Source organism: Urocampus carinirostris, chromosome 18 (assembly GCF_059441175.1).
Source record: "Urocampus carinirostris isolate Australia breed hairy pipefish chromosome 18, RoL_Ucar_1.0, whole genome shotgun sequence".
Taxonomy (NCBI): Eukaryota; Metazoa; Chordata; class Actinopteri; order Syngnathiformes; family Syngnathidae; genus Urocampus; species Urocampus carinirostris.
Window position 1 is genome coordinate 19,166,846 of NC_142366.1, and position 12,894 is coordinate 19,179,739.

The 12,894-nt window shown below is 39.6% G+C and overlaps 1 protein-coding gene across 3 annotated transcripts in view; it reads left to right on the plus strand.

Moving 5' to 3' along the window:
- myripb (myosin VIIA and Rab interacting protein b) overlaps positions 1 to 12,894 on the plus strand; it is a 195,387-nt gene that overhangs the window by 145,562 nt on the left and 36,931 nt on the right. For all 3 annotated transcript variants that reach the window (XM_088322402.1, XM_088322403.1, XM_088322404.1), the window contains exons 4-7: positions 5,879 to 5,965; positions 7,288 to 7,385; positions 7,505 to 7,585; positions 9,193 to 9,354. In XM_088322402.1, the coding sequence (XP_088178528.1) occupies positions 5,879 to 5,965; positions 7,288 to 7,385; positions 7,505 to 7,585; positions 9,193 to 9,354 (428 nt within the window). The remainder of the gene's footprint in view (positions 1 to 5,878; positions 5,966 to 7,287; positions 7,386 to 7,504; positions 7,586 to 9,192; positions 9,355 to 12,894) is intronic.

Consider the following 12,894-nt stretch of genomic DNA (forward strand, 5'->3'; position numbering starts at 1 on the left):
TTTCAGTTGTACTTTTCCCCTTTTTTTCTTATTTTCCCGTAATATTTCTTTCTTATTTCCTCTTTCATTTATTTTCCTTTTTTTCCTCTTTTTCTGTTTTTCTAGTATTTTTTTATTTACTTTCCTTTTTATTGTCTTTTTTTCTTTCACTGTACTTTCTTTCTTTTTTCTCGTTTGTTTTTCTTTTTTTTCCTGATTTTTTTCTCTTGTACTTTTCCATTTTTATTTTCTTTATTTCTCATTTCCTCATTCATTTACTTTGTTTTTTCCTCTTTTTTGTTTTTCCAGTATTTCTCTTTTTCTTTTCGTCCTTTTTTTATATATTTTATCTTATTCCGTATTTTCGTTCTTTTTGTTTTCTTTTCCATTTATCTGTGTGTGAATGTGTAAGTGTGAAGTATGTTGTAAAGCGCTTTGGAAGGTCCTTAGTGACTTGAAAATCGCGATATGATTGCAGTCCATTTACCATATTCTTCCCTTTTTCTTTCCTATGTTTTCCTTTTTTTTTCTTTTTATTTCATCTTTCTTCGCAAAAGGTTTGGCTAAATAAGGTAAAGCAAAAATGTTGCAGTTTGGTCACTGAAAATAGACACTTAAAATCAACCGAGAAGACCTTTATGGATTTTAAACTTGCAAGAACAGGGAGAAAAGCCTTCAGACAAGGAATTCCAACCCGTTCTAACTTCTCTTTTTTTTAAATATTCAAGGTTACAAAAACCCGTTTTTCAGTTGCACTACAAACTACAGTGACGTTGTGGGGTCTAATACACACTGTCCCTTTAAATTACTAAAGTCTTGGTAATCACAGCTGTTGTAGAGACGGACTGTATCACACTGTGAATAATTTAGATTTTTTTTCTCCTCCGGAGGTTAACGCTGTACCACCCACGATATCAACAGTTCCCCTGACAGACCATTCGAAATGAATATTTCACGTTTTTCTCCGTCATTGGCACTGAATAAATTAAACATACTTTGTGACATGTAAAAGGGCATGGCATTTTCTTAGCCAGTCAAGATGGGTGAGTACAAATACATGGAATCGGTATTGATGCTTATACAGACGCTGCTCTACTTACAAACAATTGTACGTAAGTTGAATTTGTTCATAAGTTGCTTCAGTGCTATATTTTGTATGTTTAAGGTTTATATAAGTATGTTTAAGACTTGTATAAGTAACCTGTATTGTATTGTACTAAAAAATAAACATTTCATAAAATAATATGCTCTATACAGATAAAGTTGAGTTCAACTTACTTTTGGAAGATGAACTTCAAGAATTAGGCTATTTCCTCTTCCATGGTAGAAAGTGGCCAAAAAAAAAAACCATTTCAAATGAAACGGCTCGCCTGTTCTTTACACTTTACACCAACTATATTAAATGGATGCATGAGATATTAAACGATAAAAATGTCAAAGTTCTTTGCACGCTGAGATACAGTATCGAATGTTTATACACGAACTAGGATAGGAAGGATTTCTTCTTTAGGGTGGATGCGGGGTGAGCTCTCACAGTGCCACATGCCGGAGGCGGAAAGACACACTACAGTACTATCCTGTTCTTTGGTAAAAGATGCACGATGCAAAATTTAACTTAAAAAATGTTCGTATCTACCGTTTTTCGTAAGTCGAATGGTCGTAAGTAGAGGAGCGTCTTTACAAGGTTTTCGGGTCTTGCAATAGTAGGTTGTACCAGCATTCAGGAACCTGGAATTAAAGGAATGGTAAAATTCTTTCAAATGAATGAAAAATTATGGAGAAATATTATGTTGTGAGTCAAAGGTATTTTGTTAAAAGGTCAAATTCTGTTTACAAAGGTTCTGAAGTTGTCACAATTGATAATTATTACTCCAACTCAAAAGTTAAACCCTGACAAAAAACTGTAATATATGTATGTATGTATGTAGAATTTCCTACACTGATGAAAAAATACGTTATTACTTTGAGTTATTTGAGTTCTGATATGAATTACTAATCCCAAGAAAATGGAATCAATGAACCAGGCTGTTTGAAATAGAACACAATTTATTAACACAATGAATTGATGATAGGGAATAAAAAGGAGGGGAAGCGCCGGAGATTATGAGTTTTCTACCGCTGAAAGTCTGGGAGTTACGAGCTCAAAAATGAAGTTTCCCGCTACAATGTTTGTCAGTTTGGGGGAGATTCCCTAGTTCAGAAAAAAAACGCTCATCCCCAAGAACCATCAAACATGGTCTTAAATCTGATACTGTCTTCATACTTGTTTTGGAAAGATTTGGTTTTGTGCTCTGAATGGACGCACTGTATGGCCCACGTGCTGAACTCAAGGCCGTGGTGCAAGCCCGTACGGCCGCTTGGCGCGGTCGTCATTCGAGCGGAACCAGCCAGGAAGAAGAAAAGAGGACGAGCTATCAATCAGCTCCTCTTTTTATATGGACCAGGGACGCTTGACCAGATCCAGCCTCTTTGGGCGTGGTCCTATATATCTGAGACCACCAGGATCAGATGATGGTGTTTGAAGTTGCTAAAGTTGTTAGAAAGCCAAAGAAGTGAGAAATTTGCATAATGTTCTGTACTGGAGAATGCCCCTCCAATCAACATAATTACGTACGGTGAAAACATTATTCTATCAATGCATTGCCTTGGATGTTTTAATTACATTCAAAACTTCGTGTTATAAGATTTCATTACATGGTGAATTGGTACATCCGGGAACGGTCCAAAAGGGGATGCCAAAGTGAGTTATTTGAAACAAAGCGGGTGGAAGTCATTTTTGCTGGGCTTATTTGCTATACACCTAGCTAAAATCTCCTTCTGGAGTCTTCTTCATGACAGCTTGCAATTAAGTGGGCGCAGCTTCAGCAGAGCAAGTGAGAAACCAAGTGAAAAAAAATGATTTTTGCAGAATAGCTTGTTTTCTTCCCTCGTCGCTTTTGAAGCGGGCTGATATCCTGTCAGCTGAAACCTTGTTAGGAAAGCATGGTTAATAAGACATTTGCAGCCAGATGTGCAGTTATAATTGAAAAGAAAGCTTCCGGACTTTCAGCTGTCTTGTGGCTGATCCAAACACTGCTGGCTCTTTTCGCGTTTATCATTCAATTTATGAAGTATTTGTACTTTGCTACCAAGTGACAAATAACAAAGGAGGATCTTTTCGAGGACTCGGTACACCATTAAAAAAAGGCATTCATTATTCATTAAACAATATCGATTGCAAAATTAAGCAAATATAAGATATATAGATGGATAGATAGATAGATAGATAGATAGATAGATACTTTATTCATCCCTGTAGGGAAATTCACACTTCCAGCAGTATCCTTTTGTTGTTTATTAACAGGATGGCCACGGGGTGCTGTGTTGTAGTTTAGCAACAGAGGAGTGTATGACGTCACACGCTAGGCCAAAAGTTCGACGTCCCTGCAGCAGATGGAAATCTCTGTGCCCAGGGTGACGCAGATAGCGAGTGCGCCTCCTCTCCGCTTCTCGCAGGCTTTTGTGTCTCTGTCTGTCCTAACAGCGCTGAAGCCGGGTAGCTCCACATTAGCATCCGAAATGCTAGACGTGAGCCACGTCTCCGTAAAACACAGCAAACTGCACTCCCTGTACGCTTTGATGTTTTTCACCAGCACAGCCAGTTCGTCGGTCTTATTTGGTAGAGAGTTCACATTTACCATGATGACGGATGGTACCGAAGGCTTATAACGCTATTAGCCGCTTAGCCTTAGCTCCGGCTCTGCATCCACGATAGGGCGCCCTCATCACGCCGGCACGAGAATTATTCAGGGCAAAGAGTTGATTCCTTGAATAAACGCATTTTTGTGTGTTAAAACCCATAACGATAGGATAGACGTAATCCAAAGTGTGGTTGTCAAACGGGACGAAAAACACCGAAGAAGCAGACACTTAAAACAATAAATCACAATTGTCGCCAATTGAAATAATCTCTGCACATACTAATGATATTGAGTAATCTAAGTTGGAAAACACAAATAATCGATGTTTTTTTTCTCATTCTCTCCTGAATTTGTTTTTTCAATCACATGCCCTCAGATGAGTATAGCATGGACATGTTAGCTGGAAAACAGATGGAACAGTAGCATGAAGCCTTACCTGGACCCAGGTCAAAGTGATAACGATCTAAAAAACTAAACATTAGTAAAGTACACATTTTTCCAAGGGTATGTCTAGGTGTTTCAAAAAGTAATCATTTGAAGACTTCAAAAGGACCAGTGACTGGTGACAAAATGCCGACACATCTTTTCTTTTCAACATTCTAGGTAGACGGAGCATTGAGTTGTTAATTTAAAAAAAAATATATATATATATATATCAATTTAACTAATAAGCAGAAATACATTGCATTCATTATATAAATGCATTTGTTTTTTAAATACTTGCAGGGTAGTTTTACATGAAATGAGCCTTACCTTTGGATACCCCCAAAAACAAAAAATTGACCAAGGACTTGGCAAAAAAAAAGGAAAAAAAAAGAAATTTGGTTACTTTGAATATCCATAGTTTGTATTTGTCCTTTGCAGAACTCATTTTCGGTTGCAAGACACAATAAAGCCATTACATTTTACATACTGTCCCTTTAAAAAGCAATACAACATTATGATTTACTCCATTTTGAGGTACTCAATTTATCTAAATGATGTATTCCCGAAATAGGCAATTTCTACCCCTATCTAATGTTTATCTTTCGATCCCGTTTGCAGCAAATTAAAAGTTATCGCTTGGGGCTCTTTTGAATCTGTTTTATTTTCTGAGTGAATTTCAACGATTTATTTTACATTTTTAGCACTCAAAAACAAGAGCCTTACCTCATTTTCACCATCTTGCTGCTATGGGTGCCAAAAAATACAGAAATCTTGTGAACTGTTGGGCAAAAATGAGGAGGGGAAATGGAGCGGTTCGGTCACTTTAGTTTGTAGTCTTCCTTTTGCTTTTTAGCACACAGTGACATCTAGTGGTCAAATATAACACACTGTCCCTTTAATATTCCACTACAGTTCACCGTAAACGTCCTCACTGTTGAGCTAAAATCGGATTATATTCCAATTCATTTCTTATTAATAAAACGTGTCTTCTGATTGAAAGCAACAGCTCCTACTCGCGGCCTCGTAAAAGCATACCGAAGCAGCACCGCGGAGCTTTAAGAACAACATCAATAATATTTTAGTGTTCCTCGAAGGCAAATTAGACTTTTCACAATAATTTAAAAAGTGTCTCTCCGGAAAACGCCTTGCGCATTAGGAATGCCGTAGCGTTCATTACGGAAGAGATTGAAGGGAGCGCGCTAGCAAAATGCTAATGTCAGCATTCTCACTCACCTCTGCAAAGACTATTATGTTGGTATTTTAGCATGTCTGCATTGCTACACTGCTGAAATCCTTTTTTTTTCATTAAAAGATTAAATATCACAAGTAAGCTTGTCCGATAAAATTAACGTTTTCGACCCTGACTCCCACCTGTCCCGTTTCTGACCCCGACCATGTTTTTGCTCTCCTGTCCTGGCTATAAACCTGTTTTTCCGTTCCGTACAAGCATGAGTAATCATGACAGTTTCAATCCCTTTGCACTTAGTTCGCATGATTACTTCCAAGATTTCCGAGGCTGCAGCTCTCTTTCCTCAGAGATGTGTCCTAAATTGTCAGAGTGTTTTGTTTTGAAGGAAATCATCTTCGGGATTCAAGCGCGATAAAAATAATGGCATCGGGAAATTCCGATGACAGGAGTACAACGGGCCGGAGGGGATTAATGGCAGACTGTGCCGCAACGCAGACGGCTGTATTATTTACGGCCTTAAATATTAACACGGCGTTCGCATTAATGTGACAGGGTGACGGTTCGGGGGGTTCGACTCACCGCCTCCATGTTTTTTTTTTCACAGAAAGCAGCGTCCACGAGGGAAGTTTTGGCAATGACAACGATGGCAGTATATGTGGCAGTGACTCCGTCTTCTACAAACAGAGTGAAGGTGATATTTCTCTCTATTTGTGCTTGTTTTTTTATGCATTAAATGCAAAATTGTTATATTGCAACATGGCATCCACTAAAAAAAGACAGTTCTCAGTACTATGACAAATAACATCTCACTTCTTTTCTAAAATGGAGTCGTGATCTGTGTTTTTAACTTGTGATTACAATCCGGCTCAAAGGACCAAATTGTTAAGTGTAAACCAGCAAAATGTATTTTACGGGAATGGGGCAGTCTTGCGCAGGAACACAAACGCCAGAGGCAGACGAGATCGAGACCAGACAGATACCGGACAGGACGGGACAGACGGGATCGATACCGGATACTGGATACAACAGCGAGATACCGGACAGGACAGACGGGATTGATACTTGAGCAAGATACCGGACATGACGGCACAGACGCGATTGATAACGGATACAACAGCAAGATACCAGACAGGACGGGACAGATGGGATCGATACCGTATATTGGAGACTGGAGCAAGATACCGGACAGGACGAGACAGACGGGATCGATCCTGGATACTGGATACACGAGCAAGATACCGGACAGGACGGGACAGACGGGATCAATACCGGATACTGGAGGAAGATACTGGACTGGGAAGATACTGGACTGGACGAGACTGACTGGATCGATACCCGACAGGACGAGACAGACGGGATCGACACCGGATTCTGGAGACTGGAACAAGATACCGGACAGGACAAGACATACTAGGTCGATACCGGATACTGGAGACTGGAGCAAGATACCGGACAGGATGAAACAGGCGGGATCGATACTGGATACTGGATACACAAGCAAGATACCGGATAGAGTCAAAATACAAGTCTTGCAAGTGCAGAGGTTCGTTGACGGACTGACAAGGAGTGAATGAGAGCATTGAGTTTAAATAGAAGGGAAGCCAATCAGGCAACGAGCAGCAGCTGGCGCCAAACGGGCGGGCCAAAGTGAGGGCAATGGGCAACCGTGACAGTCATCTGGTTTAGTAGTTAAATGTCGGCGCTCTCGGCACCTTGACCCGGGCTCTATTCCCGTTGCACACAATATTTTCCGATTTTGGTCAAATACCGTAAAACCTAACGTCGTATACACTGTATGCATTTCTAATCTCATCCACCGCATTGTGTGGTATATAATGCATATTTCTGGCCAATTTTGGGCGTTTTAGTGACTTTTAGTCGGGAAATTACGGTAATTTAATCGAAGATCCTTTAATCGACCTGTTTATTGCTCAGATTAAGTTCATATTCTCTTCTCACACAATCCTGTGCTGTTGAATTTGATTTAAAATGACTTGTCACGTGTCGCTCCAGGACATAGTATGGCTGAGACTCTCACGGTCGCCTTGCGTGTCGCCGAGGAAGCCATAGAGGAAGCCATCGCTAAGGCGGAGGAGTTCAGTGACAGTTTGGTAAGACCTCTGGCCTCCTCTTCCTTCGTCTGTCTTTCTGTGAGCAGCTGAATGTCTGTTTTCCCGCTTCCCACTGCAGTTGGCAGTTGGGATTCTTAATGGGTTTTATGTGTTCGCAGGAAAAGCAGAATGAAGCTCGATATTTACGGGACCACAAAGAAGAGCTCATAGAAGAACTTGCTACAACTATTGTACAAAAGGTAATATCGTACCTGTCAACCTGTAGGTTTTTGCCGTACAAAGTACGTTTATTATGCATTTTAAGACGTGTACGACGTACGAGAAAATCTGTACGGAAAATCGCAAATTTGTCAACGATGGGTACCGTCCGGTATACACGGACTATCACGAAACGGCAAATCGATCGAGTGAAACGAGTTCGCCGCGGTAGCCTCTATCTCGGTATTGTTTTTTTCGTTGCAAATGAAGCGAGCGTTTGATGTAGTGAAAGGAAGTCCGTCTCTTTTTAGAGAACCGGCTTTTTACATTATTTAGATTATCCCATTTTCGCTACTTCACACGTTCTTAACATTTATGCTGTTCTGCATTGCGATTGGCTAAACAACCGTTCAGCGTCGATAATATTGCGGTCTAAGTTGTATTCGTACGTAAAACGGCGTGACGAACCAACATTACGAAAGCACAAATCTTTTTCAACTTCAATTTGATCTAAAAGCCATTAGGTCAACAGGACGCTCTGGACCGACTAAAGCACAAATAGGCAGAGGGAGGTCGTTTCTATTGCCAACAAACCTGGACTTGTTAACCCACTGAACTTGCGGCTTTCTGAGACTCCCTAGTGGTTCCCTGGTGCGTTTTCAAAAATGTTTGATAATGGAAAAACATATGTTTGTTGTTGGTTTTTTTGCAGAAGTACCTTGTTATAATAATTTGGTTACTTTATTTGATTAGTGTAAAAAGTTTTTCTAGACTTTCAAGGGCACAAGACCAAGATAAGCTCTGGCTTTTTCCTGCCAGCCCTTTTTATACCTTTTTGTTCTTTTTGATGAGAAGAGAAAAATTATGAAAATGCCATTAAATCATTAAAAAATTAAAGATTACAGACAGAGCCATAAGAACATTTTGCTTTATTTTTCTGATTATATTGGAATATAGAAATCCCTCACTACAATGTGGTTTACTTTATACGGATCAGCTACATCTAGGGTTGAAGTCCAGTCACAGCAGCCTCCCCGTGTGGAGTTTGCATGTTCTCCCCATGCCTGCGTGGGTTTTCTCCCACATTCTAGGAACATGCATGTTAATTGGCCTGTCCAAATTGTCCCTAGGTGTGAATGGGCAAGCGAGTTGTCTGTCCCTGTGTGCCCTGCGATTGGCTGGCAACCAGTTCAGGGTGTCCCCTGCCCACTGCCCGAGGACAGCTGGGATGGGCTCCAGCACCCCCGCGACCCTACTGAGGATAAAAATGAATAACAAAACATTTATACAGTAGCTTTATTTGTGAAAAAAATGTTTTTTTTTTTATTTCAGTGTGTAATAGAGTATTCATTACATAATAATTGTAAAAAAGGGGGTTTTGCCTGTCACAGGTTCCTTTTTGTAATGAGGTTCACTAGACTTGATGTGTGATTTTAAAATATTGCAATATTTAATTAGTCCAGCATATGGCTGGTAGCTTAATTTTTCCTTTGGCCAATCCATCCAAATTTGACACCCCTGCATTAAACACAGCTCAAGTTATGTGGAAGATGTCAAGATGGGCACAGAAAAAACATGTGAGGAAACACAACTCAATGGAATGCTAATCCCAATATCTTATTTCTTTGTATTTCTTGGTTTCCAATAGATTATTCAGAGGAGGAAGCGCTCAGAGATGCAGACAGAGTACGACTTTGTTTGGCCTCAATCTCAGTCCTTGATTCAGACCGGCGATCAGGCTTCACCTTCACAACCTCAAACATCATCTCAAGGATCTTCGGACCCCCTCAAAGCCTCCTCCACACTCTCGGTAAGTCGTCAAATCATGTTTATTTGTATGGCCCTTAATTACAAAGAGTATCACAGGGCTGCACAGAGGACAGATTATTGCAAACTACAGACTATTATGACACCATCCCCTGATCTAAAACCGACATGAGGGCAAGGAAAAACTCAAAAACCTCTATCTGAGGTATATGAAAAGACCTTGAGAAGGGACCGCACATGAGGTCATCCCCCTTCCAGGATGACCAGGCTGCAATGGATGTTGCAATAACAAATAATACACAAATACTGTCAACAGAAAATATAGGTCATTCATAAACAAAGAGAGAGAGAAAGGGAGAGAGCAAGAGAGAGACATAAAAAGGGAGAGACAGAGAGAGAGAGAGAGCGAGAGAGAGAGAGAGAGAGAGAGCAAGAGAGAGAGCGAGGAAAAATGAGAGGGAAAGAAGCAGACTGGAAAAGAGAGAAAGAAACAAAGCGAGAAATAGAGTGACAAAGATAAAAAATAAAGATAGATAAGATAAGAAAAAAAAGAGAAAGAGAGAGGAAAAGAGTGAGCATGAGAAAGAGAGATACAGAAAAGGAGTAAGAAAGACAGAGAAAAAGTGGGGGAAAAGGAAAGAGCAAAAGGGAAATATGGAAAAAAGGAGATGAACAGAGAGAGGGTGAGAAAGAGTTAGAGAGATAGAGAGATAGAGAGAGAGAGAGAGAGTGAGAGGGGAAATGGGAGAGAGAGAGAGAGACAGAGAGAGAGAGACAGAGAGAGGAAAATGGAGAGGGAAAGAAGGAGACGGGAAAAGAGAGAAAGAAACAAAGAGAAATGGAGTGAGAAAGAGAGAAAGATCAGAAAAACGAGAGAAAGGAATGAGAGAAAGAGAAAGAAAAAGAGTGAGCATGAGAAAGAGAGTGATAAAGAAAAGGAGTGAAAAAGATGGAGAAAAAATGGGAGAAAAGAAAAGAGCGAAAGAGCAAAAGGAGAGAGATCAAAATGGATAAAAAGGAGAGGAACAGGGAGAGGGTGAGAAAGAAAGAGATTTAGAGAGAGAAAGAGGGAGAGAGAGACGGGTAGATGGAGAGAAAGAGATGGAAAGAGAAAGAGAATGAAACAATGAGAGAAATAAAGTAAGAAAGAGAGAGCAAAAGAGTGAGCATGAGAAAGAGAGAGATAAAGAAAGTGAGTGAGAAAGACAGAAAAAGTAAGGGAAAAAAGGAAAGTGAAAGAGAAAAAGGAGAGATAGAAGAATAACAAAAAGGGAGAGAAAAAGAGAGAGAGAGAGGGGGAGATGGAGAGAGAGAGAGGCAGAGAGAGAGAGAGGCAGAGAGAGAGAGAGAGAGAGAGAGAGAGAGAGAGAGAGAGAGAGAGAGAGAGAGAGAGAGAGAGCGAGAGAGAGAAATTCTATTACAGTTGCTTTGCGAGTAGTGCCTGGCTTGGCTGACATCAAGTGGACAGATCTAACACTGCAGCTCATTTTTCTCCCGCGCTTCTCTCTGAGTCATCTTGCGGGCCTTTTTAAAACCCATGGCGGGCCTGATCCGGCCCTCAGGTTGCCTAGTTGACACCTTTATTCTCAATAAAGCTTCACCAAAAAAATGAAATACTAAAACCTCAACATGACTCACAGAGGCCGTGATATAAAAAAAACATGACTGAAAATTGTCAGCACGCACTTATAAACACTTGTTTGTTCAGATTCTCAGTATTTTGCCAGTGGGGACTTTTTATCTAAGAGGCAAAGCATCAAAGTGCTGCTCTTGGAAATCCTTCTCTCGCTGTTTTACAGTGTTGTGATCACAGTTATGCAAAACCTTCTTGGGTTGCCCGCTGTTTATCAGCTTCCCTTCATGAAAACTCGTTAACCGTTATCTCTTTATTCCATCCATATTGCATGATTGCGCCTCAATACCAGCTTTCTATCCGCTTGCTCTTTGCGCCACCTACTGACGACTAATTTAATTCTTCTCGGTTTAATATTTCGATAGTCTTTTGATTGCTTTTACCAAATTGGGGTACAAAGTGTGGAATTTAATCTAGATTTAAGGACCAAATGACTTGCCTGGTAATCTGTATTAAAACTAGCACACAAGTACTTGTGTATTTTCACTAAAATAAATTTTGGGTATTAGCACCCCCAACTGGTAAAACTAAAAAGTTCAACAACAGTCATTAAAAAGAGCAATACTGATTTGAATAATATGTAAAAATACATAAACTATCAATAAGATCTCATAGGTCAAGAATTATTTTATTTATTTTACATAACATTAGTCCCCGCCAGAGGGAGCTGACAAGATTGTCCACCATCTTGCTGCTACGGGCAGCCCCAAAACCCAAAACCTCAATAAAGACTAATCTCATAAATTAGAAGATTAATTGTACTTTTTGGTCACTCTGAATCTCCGTAGTTTGTATTCTTCCCGGTGTTTTATAGTCCTTATTTTCAGTCGCTCTTTACAATATAGTGACATCTATTGGTCAAATATTGCAACTTCTACCTTTCTAAAAATGTTTAAGAGATATTTGGAAATGAAAGTCCATAATGTCTCTTTTTAAGAATGTGATTTTCATATCTACCAATTTTTGTTGGCTCTCCTTCTAAATTAGCTGGTTCATCCTTCAACCTAATGATAATAAGATGAAATAAGAGAAAGAGAGGAATAGAAAAGTAGAGAGGGTGGGACAAAGAACGAGAGAAAGGGACTAAAGAAAGAGGGAGAGAGAAAGGGAGAGAGAGAGAAACACAATAGATGAAAAGAGAAATAGCAAGAGAGGGGGGAAGAAAGAGAAAGAATGAAATTCAAAAAGAAATAGAAAGAGAGACAGAGAGAAAGAGAGAAGGGGAGAAAGAGAGATAGAGAAAGTAAGAGAGAAAGGAGAGAGAAAAAGGAAAAAAGTAAGAGAGAGCAAAAGAAGGTAAGAAGACGCAGAGAAAGAGACAAAGAGGAACAACGAAAGAGAAAAGGCGACAGAGAGAGGGAAAGAGAGAGACAGAGTGAGAGAAAAAGGGGGAAGAGAGAGAGAGAGAGAGGAAGAGAGGGAAAGAACAGCATTTGTGAGAGGCACCATCAAGTGGATATATTTCAACCTGCAGTTCGTTTTTCTCTTGCACTTCTCTGAGTGTTGTCTCGCGGGCCAGATTTAAATTCTTAGCGGGCCTGATCCAGCCCATTTTCTGCTTCCTCATTTATCCTAATAATTACATATTAATAACTTATTAATAGCACATTAAAAAAAACATAGTAATAACGAAGTAAGAAAATCAGAAAAATCGTAAGAAATCTAGAATGTAATATTCATATCTCCCAATCTTTGTTGACAATCCTGTTAAAGTAGTTGTTTCCTTTCTAATCCTAATAAATACATAGTACTGTAATAACACAGTAATAACATAGTTATTAAACAAAAGTGACCCACCAATACCAAGCCAATTCAGAGAAATCATAAAACATTGACGATGTAATTTGTACCTGCCATTTTTTGTGAAGAACTCAGTTGAATTCGCTGTTTCCTCCTTAATCCCAATAATTACCTAGTAATAACATAACTGTACGAACAAATAATGCTCCC